Genomic DNA, 20,024 nt, shown 5'->3' on the forward strand with positions numbered 1-20,024 from the left:
GCTGCCAGGAGCCTGGCCACCAAATACTACCTGCACGTGATCAGCCACTACAAGCTCCCCTCTAGGGGTGCCAGCTCCATGGTGTTCTGTGACCAATCCTGACAGCTATGCCAATTATGTTGCCATCCTTCAAGGCCAGGCAGGTTCATGGTATTCGTGCAGATGGAAAAATATTCACGGAGCCATTGGGATGTCTGGCATGCTTTCATGGAGGACAAGCCACACACGCTGCAAGCTGCGTGTCTATCTGTATGTCTCATGTCATGGCCCTTGCTCCCCAGTATGGCACCCATTGTGGTACCTGTCCCCTTGTGTGTCTCTCATCATCATCCCCCCGCAGCAGGGAGTCCCCTACCTGTTTAAGTACTGGAGGGGAACAAAGCTGGAAAACTGCCAACACATTATGTAACATAACATAATTCTGCATATGTGAGTTCACTTCATGTTATGGGAACAGTTTGCTGGACCCAGTCTCAAGGCTATGAGAACACTGGTTATCCCCTCCAAGGCTATGGGAACACTGCCCCTTAGTTACCCAGACACCTGGGTGAGGAAGCCAGACTGCTTCCACTTAACCTACGACACTTAAAATGGTTAAGATGGTAAATTTTTATGTTATATGTATTTTACCACACTTTCTAAAAGTATCTGGATTTCATGTCTCTATTTGCTAAGAACATTCTATGGTCATTGTCATCTGTCCTTTAACACTCACTTCCTTCTCAACCCACTGTGCCCTCATCGTTCCACCAAAACTGCTCTTGCTAAAGTTGTCAGTAACCTGTCAGTATTTCTGGGTTTAGTGTGCTCAACCCACGCCTATTCGACACTGTTCACCCCTGCTTCCTAGAGGTTCTCTCATCTTCTGGCTTCTGTGAGACTCTCCCTTGGTTCTTTGCTGATGTCTCACCGACAACTATTTTTTGCTGTCTTTTATTCTTCATAAATAATTCCCTCCTTGGCCTCTGGCTCTTTGTGTCTTTAGAGTTCTGCAGTTTCCTTGGGGCAGCTCAATTAAACCCAAAGAATCAGCTGTGACATTGATATTTCTGATGAGATCTCCCTCTAACTAGTCAACTCTATCTCAATGTCCCACAGACTCTTCAAACTTACCTCCTCAAACTGAACTCATCATCCCTCCTTTTTAGTTTTCTACCTCTATGGCATTCATCCCTGAATCCTATTCTGCAACCTGGGAGTAATACTGGAATCCTAACTCTTCATTATACTCCGTATCCGATGAGTCAAAAAGTCCTATTGATTCCCTTTCCCTTGTTAATTCTCAAAATCCATCTCAACTGCCAGGGCGTTGGCTTAGGTTTTTATTATCCAGTGCCTTCAAGTGTCTTTCTGCCTCCAGTTTTGCCTTCCTCAATTTTGTCCTGCACATTGTGTTTTAGTGATATTCTTAAAACTTAACTTTGATTGTGAATTAGTCTACTTAAAGGTCTCCAGTAACTTACCTCTGCTTTCAGGGTAAAGTCTTAACTCTTTAATATTCACCACACAAAGTCCGTCTAACTCCCCCCAAATCATAAATTACTACACTCTTTATCCAGCTGTGCGCTAGTGTGTGTGTGAGCCCGCATTCACAAACCGAGAGTGTGAATTCGATTCTCTGCCTGTACTTGATGCAGTGGGACGCGAAGGCCGCATTATTTTAACCCAGGTTTTTCCCCATGATCATCCCTGTCATTACTGAGCATTTCAGCATCTCAGATGCCATTAGCAGCCCAGCCTAGCAACAACGCAGCACTTTTGAGTCTGCGCAGGGCGGGTGAGAAGGGGCCAGGCACTACCTCCTCCAGGAGAGAGAGGGCGCGCGCGAGCTCAGGCCGATGAAAGCCACTCTGGCCAGGCCTTCCCTTTCCAATCAACTGCGTAAAGAGCTCACGTAAAGTCACTTCCGGGGAGTGGCGCCACGCTGTGTTAGCCGCCGAAACATGGAGGCAACTAGTGAAAATGAAGAGCCGGTGAGACGCAGCTCTGGGGTCGGGTGAATCGGGAAATCGAGCTTAGTCTAGCCTTGAACTCTCCCTCTCCCCTCCTTTTCCCATCCAGGTGTCCGGGGAAGTGGTGTCAGTGGCACATGCTCTTTCTCTCCCGGCTGAGTCTTATGGCAACGATGTGAGTATGACTCACCCGCAGCTCCCATTCACCTAGCTAGTCTGGGATGTCTGCGGGGCCTGCCGCGAAACTGTAATGTAACCGCCTCCCGTGATGTGCTCTGTAGACCCCGTCCACGTTCTCCAGAAACCACGCCTTTCAGCTCATTCTAATCCTTTTGGTCCACAAACGCAGAACTAATGCCAGTGGAAGTAGTTCTCGAACTTTGCTGCACTTTAAAATCCGCTGTGAAGCATTTGAATATCCCGATGTCCAGAGAGCAATGCGTATCAGTTAAATCGGAGTATCTGAGGCCGAGAGACCGAAATCCGTGTTTGTAAAGGTCTCCTTTGATTCCATTGTGCAGTAAAGTTGCACTGGCTTATGCTATGTCTCGTTTAGATTCTTAAGGAGAAAGCACGTGGTGTATTTGAGATTGAAGACACAGCGATATGAGAACAGTAGTAACACTCAAATAATGTGATGTATGCTACATGAGTGGATCAGGACATATGGGACAAAGCAGTTCAGCTGAAGAATAAACCCCTAGGACCGAGACAGTAGAGGAAGACTTCACTGAGATAGTGGATCTGGAACTGATCAGCTAATTGTAGGTGGGCAACAGACAAAAATTGTCAGTCAGACAAAGGGCCTGGAGTTAAAATGCAAATAGCTTGTTCTGGAGTCAGTGAAATAGATTCCTCCAGTTTGAGTGAGAGGTTCTACTGGAACAGGGGGTGGGTGCTTGGTAAGGCATATTGATAAACTAGCCTGCTTCACGGTACTGTTTCATCTTTAAATGTTATAGGGTGGGGAACTGGCTATCGGACAAACACAAATGATGATTATGACATACTACCCTCTTAAAAGTGGAGAGTAATTTTACTTCCATTATCTTACTTTGTTGTTTCTATAATTCAATTGTGTATGTGAGTTTATTTCAGTTATACAATGATTTAACTCAGTCTTGAGAGTGTTAGTAATCTACTGTTTTGTTTAGTTTCTTACACTTTCACTAGCATCCAGGAAAAGAAAGTCGGTGATTCATTCTATTTGTTAGACTGTGTGGATAGCTTTTTGTTGTTTGTCGTAAGGACAGAGAATTTTTTATTGTCCACACACATTAGTCCAGTTTTTATCCTTTGACAGTAACACTAAGTTTGGTAGCTCTCTTGAGCATTAAATTGATAACCAAGGACTTTCTTAATTTGTTCTGTAGTAGCAGGTTGGAAGATTTCTGATCTGGCATTCTTAACTCCTTTACAGCCTGATATTGAGATGGCATGGGCCATGAGAGCAATGCAGCACGCTGAAGTCTATTACAAAGTGAGTTGTCTGTCTTCATTATTAAACAGGATTAACCATGTACTGTATGATTCTCGGCTAACCACTGTTCTAAGCAATTTAAATAATTGTGTTTTGGAGATAAATTTTATTACTGTAAATCTTACCCTCAGAGAACAGGGGGGTGTGAGTGGATTTTGTTTTGACAGTGTATAGGAGTTGATCTTCTTTGCCCAGAGTTCAGTTCCTAACTGTCAAAATGGTGCCTGGCCCATAGTAGGCACTTTAATAAATGTTTGTGGACTGAATGAAAAATCTGCAGAGGACAATAGCCAGTCAGTACCAAGGCCAAAAGTGTTTGAATTGGTGAAATGGACCGTAGTATATTATGACGCATTAAAACTAGGTCATGATTTCATCCAGAACCTAAGCTGTCTGTACTTCTTAATGAAGTCTTCTGCCCTGAGAACCATAAGGGTTTTCTGGGGAAGAGGGAACAGAAGTGCAGTAAATTAGACACTACCGTATGTATGTTGTTTTATTGTCTGGCAGCTGATTTCATCAGTTGACCCGCAGTTCCTGAAACTCACCAAAGTGGATGACCAAATCTATTCTGAATTTCGGCAAAATTTTGAGAAACTCAGGGTAGATGTATTGGACCCAGAAGAACTCAAGTCAGTATCAGCTAAAGAGGTAAAAATTGTCTCTCTTAGATATTGCCTAGCTTCTGACCAACAGTTATTAATGGTGAATACACTTTTATACATTTAATATTGGGGGGGTTGTTTTAAGGAAGTTATACAAACCAGTGTACTTATGTAGTTGTCATTGACTAATAAGTAAGTTATGAAGTAACTTTTTCTTGTTTATGGATTTTTAAAATGCTTTATTTTATTTTTAGAGAGAGGGTAAAGGAGGGAGAAAGAGGGAGAGAATCAGTGTGTAGTTGCCTCTCGCATGCCTCCCACTGGGGACTTCGCTCACAACCCAGACATGTGCCCCGGCTGGGAATTGAACTAGTGACCGTTTGGTTCACAGGCCAGCGCTTAAGCCACTGAGCCAAACCAGCCAAGGCTGGATTTTTTAAATGGTCATTGAATCTGGTTTTTTTCCACCTTCTTGACTGGACATTTTGTTCCTAACGACCCAGCACTTTCAAGGGAGGAAGAATAAATTTGTTTATGTGCATAGTTGAACCAGAACACTTTGATGGAAGATTGATAAGTAGGGTACAGGGAGGTGTTTGGATTCTCTGGATTTAAGCTGGCATTATCACAGACCATGCCAAAGACCATTGAAATATTTGTGTTTTGCATTGTTTATTTGATTAGCTTGTATTTTTACAGGGCACTAAAACTCTTCAATTTTTTTGTTATTGATTTTTAGAGAAAGGGAGGGAGGGGAGAGAGAGATAAAGAAAGAAAAAGGAAAAGAAACGTGGATTTGTTGTTCCTCATATTTATTAATTCATTTGTTGCTTCTTATATGTACCCTGACTGGGAATCGAACCCATAACCTTGGCATATGGGGACGTCACTCTAACCAACTGAGTTACCTGGCCAGGGCTACAACTTTTATAATTGGGAAAATATTTTCCTGAGAGTAGCCTCTTGATTATAAAGAATGTAAACTTTTAACTCTTAGCAGGGTGTCAAGTGATCTTTAGAAAATTGCCTCTACTGAATGGACTTCTTTCTTAAAATTTAACTTTGTGATTTTGGGCCAAATCCTTGCTTTCTTTGTCTCATTTGTGCTTCAGTGGGGATGAATGATCATTTGGGGCTGAGCTAGCCAATTACTAAACACAAAACAAAGACTCCATTTAATAAATCAAATTTTGATTCTGCAGTCAAGGATTTAAGTATTTTGTCAGCTAAAAATATTGTTCATGTTGGGAAATACTAGTCCAGAGACACAGTGGGTAGTGCAGAAACGTGTTGCTAATGAAACGAGCAGTCAGCTCAAACCTAGTCTCTCTCCCTGGGGTCATTTTCCTTACTGAGGGAGCGGAAGCCCCTCTGTGGGCCCGACTTCACCAGCCTCCTGCATTAGTCACGTAATGCACCTTTTTTGCCTTTATAGAAGTGGAGGCCATTCTGTTTGAAGTTTGATGGGGTTATAGAAGACTTTAACTATGGTACTTTGCTGCGACTGGATTGTTCTCAAGGCTACACTGAAGAAAACACCATCTTTGGTGAGTTTCTTGCCCCGGGAATTGTTTCAGTGTAAGGTGAGTAAGGCTCGGAGTAGGCACTTTAATAAATGTTTGTTGACTGAATGAAAAACTAGAGGGCAATAGCCAGTGAGTACCAAGGCCAAAAATGTTTGAATTGGTGAAGTGGAGGGATCTGGTTTAACTGATGAATGGTTTACATGGATAGTTTGGGGGTCATCTTATTTGTTATATCTTTAAAGATCGTGTTACTAATTCTTGAGTAACTGTGAGATGAGATAGTTAAGTATATTCACCTTATAGGATTAGCATTTCACATCTCTGAAACTTATGACTATACTTTTTAGTCATAGATTCATTAGATTTCCAGTAGGTGTAGAGCAGCGGTGTCAAACTCATTTTCACGGGGGGCCACATCAGCCTCGTGGTTGCCTTCAAAGGGCCGAATGCAATTTTAGGACTGTGTAAATGTAACTACTCCCTAACTAGGGGACAGGGAGCTCGGTGCTGCCACCGGGTAGAAACAAAGTGGAGGGCCGGATTCGGCCAGCAGGCCTTGTGTTCGCCACCTATGGTTTAGAGAAATTGTCACTAGGACAATAAATAATTCTATTTACCTTGCAGCCCCCAGGATACAATTTTTGGCCATTGAAATTGCTCGGAACCGGGAAGGCCATAACAAAGCAGTTTACGCCAGTGTTCAGGACAAAGAAGAGGACGAAGGAGCCAGCGGAGGAGAACCAGAGAAAAGCGACAACGGAGGAGAACAAGAGAAAGAAGCCAAGGAAGGCATCAGCAAAAGTGGTGAAACGCCTATGTAAGGTAGAGAGGGAGTAGTGCCCTAGAAACTGTGACTCAGCTGAGTCTACATGTACCACGATGCTCCTTGCAGATCCCTGCAGTTAAATGTGTGTCCCTGTTCAGTGGAAGGACATGCAGAAGGACATTTTTTTATAGCCTAGTAGTCAGGAGCTTCTCCGGTTGTTCTTTTGTATGAACTGGCTTAAAAAACTATGAGTGGGGTCATAGTTGATTGTTTCTTAGTGTATTTTCTTCTTGCTTCTCTTCACTGGTTAAGTAAGACATTTTGTAAATAAATTTCTTTTGGTTCTTATGACTGTCTGCATCTCTGATTAACTTTTAAAAGGTATTAGAAATTATTTAACACTTCAGTTTTTTTTAGGTGTATAATCTCTATGCCATGTCTTATATAAAATGATTAATGCTAGTTTCTTTAAACATATGCTATATGTTCTAGTTACAGACAACATACCATACTGTATCAGTTTCAGGTGTGCAACACAGTCATCAGTCATCCGTATAACTTACGAAGTGATCACTAAGGCAAGTCCAGCACGGGCCTGACACCGCACATACGCCGTACAACATGATTAACTATATTCCCTGTGCTATAGCCCACATCCCCATGATTTTTGTAACAGCCAATTGGTACTTCCTAATCCCTTCCACTTTTTCACCCAGCTCCCCAACCCCACTGCTGTCTAGCAGCCATCAAAATATTCTGTGTATCTGAGTTTGTTTGTGTTCTGTTTGTTCAGTTATTTTGTTCTTTAGGTCCCACATATATGTGAAATCATATGGTATTTGTCTTTCTCTGCCTGACTTATTTTAGTTGACACAGTACCTTCTAGGCCCATACATGTTGTTGCAAATGGCAAGATTTAGTTGTTGTTTTTTAAGATTTTACTTACTTATTTTTAGAGAGAGGGGAAGGGAAGGAGAAAGAGAGGGAGAGAAACATCAATGTGTGAAACATCGATCAGTTGTCTCTCTCACGTGCCCCAACTGGGGACCTGGCCGGCAATCCAGGCACGTACCCTGACTGGGAATCGAACCGGCGACCTTTTGCTTTGTGTGACGATGCTCAACCAATTGAACCATGCCAGTCAGGGCTCTTTATTTTTATAGCTGAGTAATAATCTATTGTCTATATGTGCCACTTCTTGTTTATTCATTTACGTATTAATGAACACTTTGGTTGCTTTCATATCTTTGCTATTGCAAATAATGTTGCAGCGAACATATAGATATGTATGTCTTTTCAATTTAGTGTTTTGGGTGTCTTCAGATAGATACCCAGACATGGAATAGCTGGGTCCTTCTTTGTCTGTTGTTATAGCCTTTGTTTTACAGTGTGTTTTGTCTGATGTAAGTATTGCTGCCCCAGCTTTTTGTTTCTGTTCGCATAAAATATCTTTCTTTATCCCTCTACTTTCAGTCTGTGTGTGTCTTTCGATCTGAAGTGGGTCTCCTGTAGGCAGCATGTGTAAGAGTCTTGTTTTTTATCCATGCACCATCTTATGTCTTTGACAGAAGTATTTAATCCTTTTAAATTTAAAGTAATTGTTGATAGGTGTGTGATTATTGCTGGTTTTTTTAAAAAATATTTTATTTATTTATTTTTTAGAGAGGAAAGGGAGGGAGAGAGAGAGAGAGAGAAACATCAATGTGCAGTTGCTGGGGGTCATGGCCTGCAACCCAGGAATGTACCCTGGCTGGGAATCGAACCTGGGACACTTTGGTTCCCAGCCCGCGCTCAATCCACTGAGCTATGCCAGCCAGGGCGATTATTGCTGTTTTAGTGTTCATATATTTTCATCCTGTTTCTCTCCTTCTTAAAGAAGACCCTTTAGTAATTGTTCTAATACTGGTGTGGTGGTGATGAACTAACTCCTTCAGCTTTTTCTTGTCTGGGAACTCCTTTGATTCAGAATACTGGCTCTACTGGTAGAGTAATCTTGGTTTTAGGGCCTTCCTTGACAGCATTTTAAACATTTTGTGCCAGTCCCTTCTGGCCTGCAAAGTTTCTGTTGAGAAACTAGCTGACAGTCATATGGGGGTTCCCTTGTAGGTAACTGACTGCTTTCCTCTTGCTGTTTTTAAGATTCTCTCTTTGTCTTTAACCTTTGGCATTTTAAATATGACGTGTTTTGGCATGGACCTCTTTGGGTTCATCTTGTTTGGGATTCTGTGTTTCTTGGACTTGAATGTCTATTTCCTTCACCAGGTTATTGAGGAAGTTTTCCGTCATTATTTCTTCAAATAGGTTTTTAATTTCTTGCTCTCTCTTTTCTTTCTGATACTCCTATGAAACAAATTGTGGTATATTTGATATTGTCCCAGAAGCTCCTTAAACTATCCTCGTTTTTTTAAGATTAGTTTTTCTTTTTGCTGTTCTGATTGGGTGTCATCTGCTACTTTGTTGTCCAAACTGCTGATTCAGCCCTGCGCTTTATCTAATCTACTGTTGTTTCCCCTCCAGTGTATTTTTCATTTCTGACTGGTGTTTTTTTTTTTATGTTTCCTATCTCCATTTTTATGTTTCCTGTCTCTTCACTGAAGTTCTCACCGAGATCATCTACTCTTCCCCTAAGTTCCTTGAGCGTCCTTGTAACCAGTGTCTTGAACCCTGCATCTGGTACATTGCTTGTTTCCGTTTTGTTGAGTTCTTTTTCTGGAGTTTGTTTGTCTCCTCATTTTGGCCTCTTCCCTGTGTTCCTATGTAGCGCTGCTACATCTCTGGGTCTTGGTAGAGTGGTCTTAGGCAGTGGGTGTCCTCTGGGGCCCAGTGGTGCAGCCTCCCTGGTCACGTGAGTCAGGTGCTCCAGGTGTGTCCCTAGTGTGAGTTGTGTGTGCCCTCCTGTCATAGTTGAACCTGGAATGCTGTTGCTATGGTGGAAAGGACTGAACCTCAGGCTGATTGGTCGCCAGGACTGGCTGTGACTACAGTGGAGCAGCTGTTGTGCAGGGGCTGACCCTAGGGAGCAGGAGTCGCTTTATCAGGGTTCTGGTGCCTGCCAAGTCTACCCTTTGGGTGTGTCATTTGTGGAGGTGTTCAGGTAGCACCATGGTGTGGTATGAAGCTTGCCACCAGTGTGTTGCCAAAGGAGGCCTCTTGTGAGGGGCTCTGGTGCAGGCCAAGGTCAGCCATTGCATGTGCCCGGCCTGGTGTCATCTGGCCTGAGCTAGAAAGCGATCTGCAGATGGCTGCCACTTGTGCGGGGTGTGCAGATGGCTGCCACTTGTGCGGGGTGTGCAGATGCCTGGGAAGGGCGAAGCTGTCAGCCGCGGCCGGCTGCTGCTGGTGCCAGCCTTAGGGCTGCTTAGCAGGAGGTATGGGGCACACTGAGGCCGGATGCTGCTTGTTTGTTTTTTTGTGACCCTTTGAGAGATTTTAGGAAAGTCTGCAGCATGAGCCAAGACAGGCCATTTTTAGGAAGAAGCCACTGGAAGTGCATAATATGCAAGAAAGGATTTACTCAAGGACGGGGACTGGGGAATGAGGCTTCCCCCCCCCCCCCATTGGATACAGGAGAAAAAGAAAAGTTACACTTAATGGATGAATTGTCCCCTAGTCAAGAGCTAAACTACAAAGGCACACAGTTAGCAACAATTGTACACAAAGCAGATAGGTTTCTCTGCACTTCGGGTGTTAGACACAGGCTGTGATTTCCTGTTTTTTTAGAGCATTGTCCTGGGGAAGATGTGTGACTGAAAACAGGAAAGGCATCTGGATATTTGATGGCCGACATTATGGGAGACCAAGTTCTCCCCATCCCTCTTTTAAAGTCCACAAATACCAGGTCAACAAACAGGAGCACCATATGGCTTGCCAATATTGTGATAGGAAGTCTGGCTGTCCCTGAAACTAGGGTCAAGAATGGGTCAAATGCCATACAGTCCAGTAATTAATTGTGCCATTGGGCATTTCTTCCAGAGAAATGGAAACGGAAAGTTACACAAAAACCTGTATGGGACTGTTCGTAGCCGCTTTATTGTTAATTGCTAACCACTAGAACAGGTGTGTCAAACTCATTTTCACCGGGGGCCACATCAGCCTTATGGTTGCCCTCAAAGGGCTGAAATAATTTAAGGACTGTATAAATGCAACTACTCCTTAACTAGGAGCAAGGAGCTCTACATTCTGCCCTTTGAAGACAACCACAAGGCTGATCGTGGCCTCCGGTGAAAATGAGTTTGACACCCCTGCCCTAGCAACAACCCATATATACACCAGTGAGCGAACAGTTAAAAAAACTGGCACATCTACACCAGGGGATGCAACTCAGGCATAAAGAAAGATAAATTATTGATATATGCAGGAAGCTGGATGCATTTCAGGGGGATTATGCTGATTTTAGAAAGTCCGTCCCAAAAGGTATCATATGATATGATATGATATGGTTCTATTTATATAACATTTTGAGGTGATAAAAGTATAAAGAATTGGAACAGATTGCCAAAAGTTGCCAGGTTGCCAGAGGTTAGGGGCTGAGTGAGGGTGTGACAGGAGGTGTGGTGGGTAGGGGAGGAAGGTGGGCGTGGTTATAAAAGGTCAGGAGGAAGGATCCTTATGGTGCTGGAACTGTTCTGTGGTGGTGGATACACAAGCGTACACAGGTAATAAAATTTCATAGGACTATAAATATACACATGGGCGTGCACACAGGTGTACAACTGGGGAAATCTGAATCACATGAGTGGATCACATCAATGTTAATTTCCTCCTTGTGATATTTATTGTACTATATGTGTGGCTCAGTGGATTGGGTGCCAGCCTGTGAACCAAAGGGTTACGGGTTTGGTTCCCAGTTAGGGTGCATGCCTGGGTTGTGGGTCTCTGGTAGGGGACGTGCAGGAGACAACTACACACTGATGTTTCTCTCCGCATCTCTCTCCCCCACTACCCCTTTCTCTGAAAATAAAGAAATAAAGTCATTAAATAAAAGAAACCATTAAGAGGAAACTGGTTGAGGGCAACATGGGATGTCTCTGAATTACTTCCTGCAACTGTGAGTGAATCTGCCATTATCTCAAAGTAAAATGTTTAATATTTAAAAAGACAGTGAATCAGTAAAACACCTGGAAAAGATGACAAAGCTCCTGGGGAAGTTGTTCGAGAAGCATCAGTGTCCCTATCCCAGGAGGGAGGTACCTGGCAACTGGTGTGCCTGACATGGAAAACACTGACCTACACAGCCTGTCCCAGGTCCTAAGGAAAAGTGGCCTGGGGTAGTGAGGCTGCTGGGGCATAACAGTGGGGAGGAGGACCTGAAAGGAGAATTGCCTTCAGAACCTTCCTGGCCTGGCTGGTGTAGCTCAGTGGATTGAGCACGGGCCTGTGAACCAAAGGGTCGCCGGTTTGATTCCCAGTTACGGCACGTGCCTGGGGTTGGACGAGAGGCAACCACACATCCATGTTTCTCTCCTCTTTCTTCTTCCCGTCTGCTCTGTCTATAAAAATAAATAAAATCTTGAAAAGAAAAAAACCTTCCTGAGAGTCAAATAGGCTGGGTCTCCTGGGTTATGTCAGCGTATGGCCCTGTTCTGCCTGTGTAATTTAGACAAGGTACCTGTCTCAGGGAGTGGATTTTTGGTTTACACCACCATCACTTCAAGTGGGATTCAGGAATCTTCATCCCCTCCTCTATATGACTCCCACACACCCCAATCATGTTTAGGCCACACAAGTACTCAACATGTCCACCCCTTGCCACCAACTCCATCTGTAACCGTGACTGCAGCTGTTTTGGCTGTGACTGTTGCTGCTGCAGTGGCTGTGGCAGAGGTCCAGGAATCTGCGATCTGGAAAATGTGAGAAGAGAAATTTGGGTGCACTCTCTCTATCTCCTTTATCCTTCATTCATCTTTATCCTCAGGGAGCCCAGCTGGCCCTCAAATGATGCATATGTGGAAAACCAGCACAGCAGACGTTTCACAAGTCCGGCCTCGGTTGCTAAGCGGTTATGTGCTAAACTCTGGAAAAGCAGGGTCGCCCTCTGGTGGTGAGCAGACGCAGGCACGGGTTGGGTCTAATTCTCCAGTGTAGCCTGGTCACCTGTGCCTTCCTTTGGACTGAGTCCATAAACGAACAGAAAGAAGGAAGAATTGATTGGAAACAGAGGAAGGTAAAAAGAAAGGAATAAGGATGAGGGGGGAAATGAAGGAAAAGATTGTTAGCTGGATGTCTCAGGCTCACAGAAGTGAAAGAAGGGCCTTCCCAGGCTGAACAAGAACGACTGACAGCTTAGCTGTAGCATCTCATCCTGAGGATGGCATTTATGGTGTGCCTAAGACTGTCCCAAAAGGACTGTCTCTAGGACTTATGACCTAGAGCAGGGGTGTCAAACTCATTTTCACCTGGGGCCACAGCAGCCTCACGGTTGCCTTCAAAGGGCTGAAGGTAACTTTAGGACTGTATACATGTAACTGCTCCTCAACTAGGGGCAAGACACTCGGCACTGCCAACGGGTAGAAACAAGGTGTCGGGCCAGATAAAACAAGGCAGAGGGCTGGATTTGGCCCGCGGACCTTGTGTTTGCCACCTGTGACCGAGAGGGTGTGACCACTGTGTTCTTCAATGTGGTATTGCTCCTTCATGGGCTTCAGCGCCTGCAAGCAGGGACAGAGCTTGATCCCAAGGAGCTGTCCATGGGAGAACATGGCTTGCTGTCGGGCCTTGGCATTAATGCACGAATCAATATTTTCCAGGACCTTCTAGATGTATTGCTGTGTTTGGGGATGTCCTCACTGTTACTCTCTTTTCATTTACTGTTTTTGTTTCTGGGTTTTTTTTTTAAAGGTGCGTCTGATTTGGACAGGACTTCAAACTGCGAGTTGTAAGAATCCTCTCTCTATTCTGAAAGGTTTTCCAAAACACAAGTTCACAGAAACACGTTATCAGGAACTCATTTTAGATTTTGTGGAAAGGGGCCCAAAGAGGTCAGAGAAGGTGCTCATAACTCTAATTCACACACACACACATGCACGCACACACACACACACCTGTTTCCACCCATGCTAAACACCTCATCATCATGTTATGGTCAGGAAGAGCCAAACCACTTTGGAATGGTATGATCAAGTCCACTGTAGACTTTATGGCAAATTCACCACTGGTCTGTTTGTAATTGAGCTTTCTGTCTTGGCCTAACAGTGCTTCCTCTTCTGGCTCTCACTCATTCTACTGGGAAGTCATTCCAGGGGAGGGTGTCTTTGTAGCCAAGGGTTACTCCTTGGAGAGTGCCCTCTCTGTCTCTCTCTAGTGTTTATTTTTCTTACCCTGTCTGTGAGTTCCTCAGACCTCGGGTTGGCAATCATCATATTGCCTATTGTGATTTTTGCATATGAAATTATTTTTTTAAGATTTTATTTATTTATTTTTAGAGAGGGGAGAGAGGGAGAGGGAGAGAGAGAGAGAAACATCAATGTGCGGTTGCTGGGGGTTATGGCCTGCAACCCAGGAATGTACCCTGGCTGGGAATCGAACCTGGGACACTTTGGTTCCCAGCCCGCGCTCAATCCACTGAGCTACGCCAGCCAGGGCTTGCATATGAAATTCTTGACTGTGACCCCTGAAAGGTTTCTTCTGGCTTATTATTAAAAAAAAAACAGCTGGACTTTTTCTGTTCATCACCACTCTGCAGGTAACAATGGTCTCACGGAGAGAATTCCCTTCACTGAGCCAAGGGTATACCTGTTGTGGCGCATGCCTAAGAAGGAACTCAGACACAGCTGCTATGAGAGTCCAGGCTCCAGGCAATTAAACTCCAAGTGCTTCTGACCTTCTGCCGTAAGACCCACAGTCACAGCACCTGCCCCTGAAACCAACTCAGAGAGACCAACCTCCAGATTAACTCAGTTGTTACCATAGTGTTTGTCTCATGTCTTCTCTCTAGAAAACCCTGCTTCTCACCATAAAACACCGTGGCTCCTGTCACAGTCAATGACACACCGGATCCCCTTCCCCAAAGTACCTGACAGAGTTCCCGACAAAACCAGGCAGTTCCAACTGGGCCCTGTTTGCCAAATGAGGCCTATGGGGAGAGATCCCAGATCTCTTCCAGCTGGTTCCACCTAGTCTCATTTATTATTATTTTTTTTTAACAATCATGTCCTAACATCATGGCTTGAACTTTTCTCTCCAGGATGAGGAAAAAATCCTTGTCAAGACAGAAAACTGTGAAAGACTTTGCCACCTGACATATACTGGGCACCTCAGGAGCAAGGACCCACCACCGTGCAGGTAAATCCTACTGGGGTGAATTCCATCCACTTTCTCGGGACCTCAGCCTTGAGGTCCAAGTCATAATTTCCTGCTCTCCAGGGCACTTGTTTTGTGATAAATACATCAGTAGGAAATGAGAAGTAGATTAGCATAGTAGGTGGCCAGCAGGATTTCAAACCAAGCTTTCCCCTTAACTCAGGGGTGTCAAACTCATTTTCACCGGGGGCCACATCAGCCTCGCGGTTGCCTTCAAAGGGCCTAAATAATTTTAGGACTGCATCAATGCAACTGCTCCTTAACTGTTAAGGAGTTGAAGTGACATTTGGCCCTTTGAAGGCAACCGCGAGGCTGATGTGGGCCCCGGTGAAAATGAGTCTGACTCCCCTGCCTTAAGTTCTTTGTAAGTGCACACGCACCGGGCACATACAGAAGGGTTTCATACGCCTTGTCCACTTTGTTCAGTGAGGCTGACTGTTCCTGCCACAGGGGGCGAGGATAGGTCAGTGAAACAATTTCTGGAAAAAACAAAAGCCCATCCTTCTGGAACACTTCTGAGAAGGATTATTCCGTCTTATTCCAAAAGGAGGGTGTTTGGCAACTGGTACACCTGACCTGTGAGGTAGCAACCTCTACAACTGGCCCAGGTACCTGAGAAAAAGTACTTGTTTTGATAGCAGGCATTAAGTTGCAGGGAGTGGGGGCTATGGAGTGGACATTGTGGAAAGGGGGACATAAAAGGACATTTATAAAAAGATTTTGGGAAGGTAATGGGAGAGTCAAAGACACCTGGGCTATGTCTCCAGGGCATGACCCTCTCTGTGCGGGTTCTGGAGACGTACCTGTCTAAGGGTCAGTGGATTTAGGGTTGACACAACCATCATCTCCAGAGGTAACCACATACAGTCACACCTTGGTTCTTGTCAGCTTCAGAACTCATCAAACCCTGTACTAATCACATTTTAATGAAAAAAAAAGTTTTAGCACTTACAGCTTGCTTGGTACTCGTCGGTGGCGACACTCCTTCGAGTTTCAGAACAAATCTATGACAAGTACCAAGGTACCACTGTATCTTCATTTTTCCCTTTCCTATCTGACTCCATGCCCAGCCTCCACAATCTGGTTTGGGCCATAGAGGTGCCCAGTGTATCCATCTTATTACCCAAAGCAAAAAGGGGCCTCCCATCCAAAGTGCAGCAGAGGCAAACACTGAACACCAAGTTTGTAGTTGCAAAATTAGGGCTGTTTATTTGTAGGGTGCGCAGCAAGGAAAATAGAGCTTAAAACTTCAATTCTTAGGTGGCTTTTTTTCCCTGAGCTTTTATTTATTTTTAGAGAGAGGGGGAGGGAGGGAGAAAGAGAGGGAGAGAAACATCAGCGTGTGGTTGCTTCTCACATGCCTCCTATCAGGGACCTGGCCCACAACCTGAGCATGTGCCCTGACTAGGAATTGAACCAGTAACCCTTTGGTTTGCAGGCCAGCACCCAAGCCACTGAGCCACACCAGTTAAGGTTCAGTTCCTTTTTAATCAAGGGTTTTTAAAGGCAATGATTGAGGGTTAATTGTTAGAGGTCACGAGCAAAGCTGACTAGTTCGTTCTTGTGCAAGCTTTACTGATTTCCCTCAGTCTCATTTAGTTACTGACATCATCTTCTTTGGAGCCTTTGTGACAGTTTCAGTGATCTGACTGAGGTGAAGAATTAAGATTCTGCAAAACACCTCATGATTGTGCATCAGTGACGTTATGTTCAAAGTGAAGTGCAGAAACTAAACATTTTGCGACCTTATTGTTTAAGCTGTCATTATTTTATGCTTACTTAGCTGCATTTCTCTATTATCTTTATTGATTTTAGAGAGAGAGAAAAAAACATCAGTGTGAGAGAGAAACATTGATCGGTTGCCTCCCATATGCACCCTGACTGGGGATTGAACCCACAACCTAGACATGCTCCCTGACTGGGAATCAAACCCCCAAACTTTTGGTGTATAAGATGATGCTCCAGCCAACTGAGCCACCTGGCCAGAGCAGCAAGATGTACTTTTAAATATTTATTTTGGGAACGTGCTTTGCAGGCAGGCCTCCTAGAAATAACTAGCATTTTCTTACTTTTTGACTATAAGCTACACGACAACCAAATCAATTGAAACATTTAGTTAAAGCCTAAACCTGTATCTCTCTACTCTGTGATTTAATACCTAAACATTTTCTGTTAACTGCCATTATCAGCCTCTCTCTGCATACCGCTGCCTCTACTGTGGCTGCAACAGTGGCGAGAATGGCAGTGTAGCTGGCAGTTGTTGCTGTTGCCGCGCCTGTGGCAGAAGGAGCAACACAGATGTCTGTGATCTGCACCGTGTGGGGAGAGAAAGATGGCGGGCCCCCCACATTCTTTGTTTTTCTGTCTTGGTCTCTCACTCCTCTGGCCTTCATAGGAGCCTAGCTTCCAGTCTTCAATGCTGGCTCTTCGATTGTGCTGGAAAATGAGCACAGTTGGCTTCACGGTGACCTCCATGGTTGCACAGGGTTGGCGTGGAAACAAATTCCAGAGGAGTGGAGCGCCCTCTGGCACAGGCTGTGTCCAGTGCTCTAGTGTGTGGAGGATACCAGCCTGCAGTATCCACCTCGGCTGCGGATGCTTGTCAAAACATGCTAAAAACATACACAGAGACAACCAGATCCTGTGGGGGAATAGGAATAGCAGGGCCACTCCTCACCTTGCTCCCCTTCCGGAGAGGCTTTTTATTGGTTTTGTTTGAATAAGAATTCAGGTAAAATCTCATTACTCATTGCTAGGAAGTAAGGATCAAACAATATATAACAAAGTCTGAGGGCCTATTTTGAGTCAGGGTCAAAGAGCTGTAAAACTTTGAGGAACAAACTAACTTCCTCCTTGGACCCTTATCATTCAACTGAGAGCATTCTAAACAAAGCAGGTTTCACAGGATTTTACATATTCTTTCTTAGGCCTGATCACCTGGGGAACCCGCCCTTTCCAGCACAGAGCTGCACTACCCTGTCATTGTTTCAGGCTTAGGTGGAGCAAGGGAACTAAGGCAGCCAAGGGATAAGGAGATTTTCTCCCAGATGATGAGGACTCAGGCTATATCACAGCCGAAGAGTGAGGGTCCATCACCCCCTTTTGCTGTAGCCCCCAAAGTCCTTCCTTGGGGGCCTCCCACGTGATCGTGCCTGTCTTAGATCGTTCCCCCCTTGGGGAATCTTACCCGTCATTGGCTAACCGACCAAGCTTTGGGGTTCAGTTATGAATGAAGCAGCAGAAGCAGTGCTCCTGCCAGGGAGATGAGCTTTTGTCTCCTTACTGGCTCACGGTCCAAGGTCACTCCCTCAGCCTTAGCTTAGGTGGGGGTTACAGCTTCTGATACCAGGCAGAGCAGTTCCTAACACTAGTGGAGGCCAGGTGCCTGTATCTCCCAGTATGTACCGTCAGCGGATGGACACAAAGGAAGGAGGATGGATGGAAGAAAGGAAAGAGAAAAAAGAAGAAAAGGGTAAGGAAGAAAAAAGGTAAAAGGAAGGAAGGATGAATGGATGGTGTGGTCTCCCATAGGGAAGAAAGTTTGGTTCAGCCCAGGATGACCAAGCAATATTAGGAGGTTAGCAGTGGTATCCTGTGTGCACATTGACATTGTGTCTGAACTGTACTCAAAGGGGTCTGAGTTGTGTCCCCGGGATGTGACAGCATTTGTTCTTCAAGACCGTGGCTCCCTCATGGCCTTCAGTTCCTGGAGCCAGAGATGGAGCCAGAGACAGAGCCTGAGTCCAAGGAGCTGCTCAGGCAGATTGAGGGTGGTGGCTTACGTGCTTGGCCTGGGTGACAATGCAGCCCTCATTCTTCTGGAGCACTTATGGCTGTGTTGCTGTGTTTGGTGGACTTGGTGTGTAATTTCTTTTTTCTTTCTATGTTTTTGTTCTGGGTTTATTTAAAGGTATGCCTGACTTGGCTGGGTTTTTGGACCACCAGTTCTTTGAAGCCTTTCTCCCTCCTGAGAGGCCTTTCCCAAATCCAGAACATACACAGACAGATGACCAAGAACTCATTTTAGCCCTGGCTGGTGTGGCTCAGTGGACTGAGTGCCAGCCTGCAACCCAGAGGGTTGCTAGTTTGATTCCCAGTCAGGGCACATGGCTGGGTTGTGGGCCAGGTCCCCAGTACGGGGTGTGTGTGAGAGGCAACCACACTGATGTTTCTCTCCCTTTCTTTCTCCTGCCCTTCCCCTCTCTCTAAAAATAAAATAAATAAAATCTTAAAAAAAAAAGAAAAGAAAAAACTATGTGGGAAATGTAAATTAGTAAAAGTGAAATTAATTAAATTGATTAATTAATTTATAAAAGTATAAAATGACTTATGGGCAAGCAGAAATTTTCTACACCTTTCAATTCTCTACCCTATGCTCAGCTGTTTCATATCCCCACCTTTTTTTTATAACTCTTAAGACAGGTTTCTCTATTTTATATGTCTACATTAGTTTATGAACTTACATGGAGAATTTCAAACTTATTCCTATGAAATGTAATATAATTGATTTTGGCTCACTATTAATGAAGAAGATATCTTTTAAAGTATCTGGCTACAGTTACTTGTACATGTAGATAAAGATGCTATTTTTATTGAGACATAATTGATATATAACATTGTATAAGTTTAAGCTGTATAAGATAATGATAAATGTTTATATCACAAAACAATTACCATATAAGTTTAGTTAATGCCCATCAGCGTCATAGTTATAATTTGTTTCTTCTTGTGAGAATTTTTAAGAAAACATCAGGAACTCTGACTGGTGTGGCTCAGTTGGTTGGGCATCATCCTGCAAAGTGAAATGTCCCAGGTTCGATTCCTGGTCAGGGCATGTACCCGGCTTGCGGGTTTGGTCCTGGTCAAGGTGTGTGCTGGAGGCGGCCAATCGATGTTTCTCTGTCACATCAATCTTTCTCTCCCTCTTTTTCTCCCTCCCTTCTCCCCTCTCTAAAAATAAATAAATAAAATCTTTTAAAAGAAGAAAACATCAGGAGATGGAGAGTCGAAGAAATAGGCAGAGGACAGTAAAATGGTACTAAGTTTTCACTCTAAGATGAACAAGTTCTGAGGATCTAATGTATGACATAGTGACTATAGTTGTTAACTCTGTATTGTAAAATGGAAATTTGCTGACAAAGCAGAACTGACTTCTGATTAAGATGGGGGCATAGGTAAGTGTGGCTTGCCTCCCCACACAACCACATCAAAATTACAACTAAAATATAGAGCAGCCATCACTCACAACTGCCAGAAATCTAGTGAAGTGGAAGTCTGATGACTATGGAATTAAAAAGAAACCACATCCATCCACACTGGTAGGAAGGGCAAAGACGAGGAATGGGCTGGTCCCACATCCATGTGTGATGGATAAAATTTTGGGAGGGATATCTTGGG

General features: G+C 44.3%; 1 protein-coding gene across 1 annotated transcript; it reads left to right on the top strand.

Annotated features, from left to right (window-relative positions):
- The first annotated feature begins 1,912 nt into the window (after positions 1 to 1,912).
- On the top strand, positions 1,913 to 6,677 carry PBDC1 (polysaccharide biosynthesis domain containing 1). The gene is made up of 6 exons (XM_045839398.1): positions 1,913 to 1,973; positions 2,062 to 2,127; positions 3,373 to 3,432; positions 3,943 to 4,083; positions 5,473 to 5,584; positions 6,188 to 6,677. The coding sequence occupies exons 1-6, from the start codon at positions 1,944 to 1,946 to the stop codon at positions 6,382 to 6,384; spliced, it is 606 nt and encodes a 201-aa protein (XP_045695354.1). The 5' UTR covers positions 1,913 to 1,943; the 3' UTR covers positions 6,385 to 6,677.
- The last annotated feature ends 13,347 nt before the right edge of the window (positions 6,678 to 20,024 follow it).

This window comes from Phyllostomus hastatus, unplaced genomic scaffold (genome assembly GCF_019186645.2).
Source record: "Phyllostomus hastatus isolate PE091 unplaced genomic scaffold, TTU_PhHast_1.1 phas_contig_30, whole genome shotgun sequence".
NCBI lineage: Eukaryota > Metazoa > Chordata > Mammalia > Chiroptera > Phyllostomidae > Phyllostomus > Phyllostomus hastatus.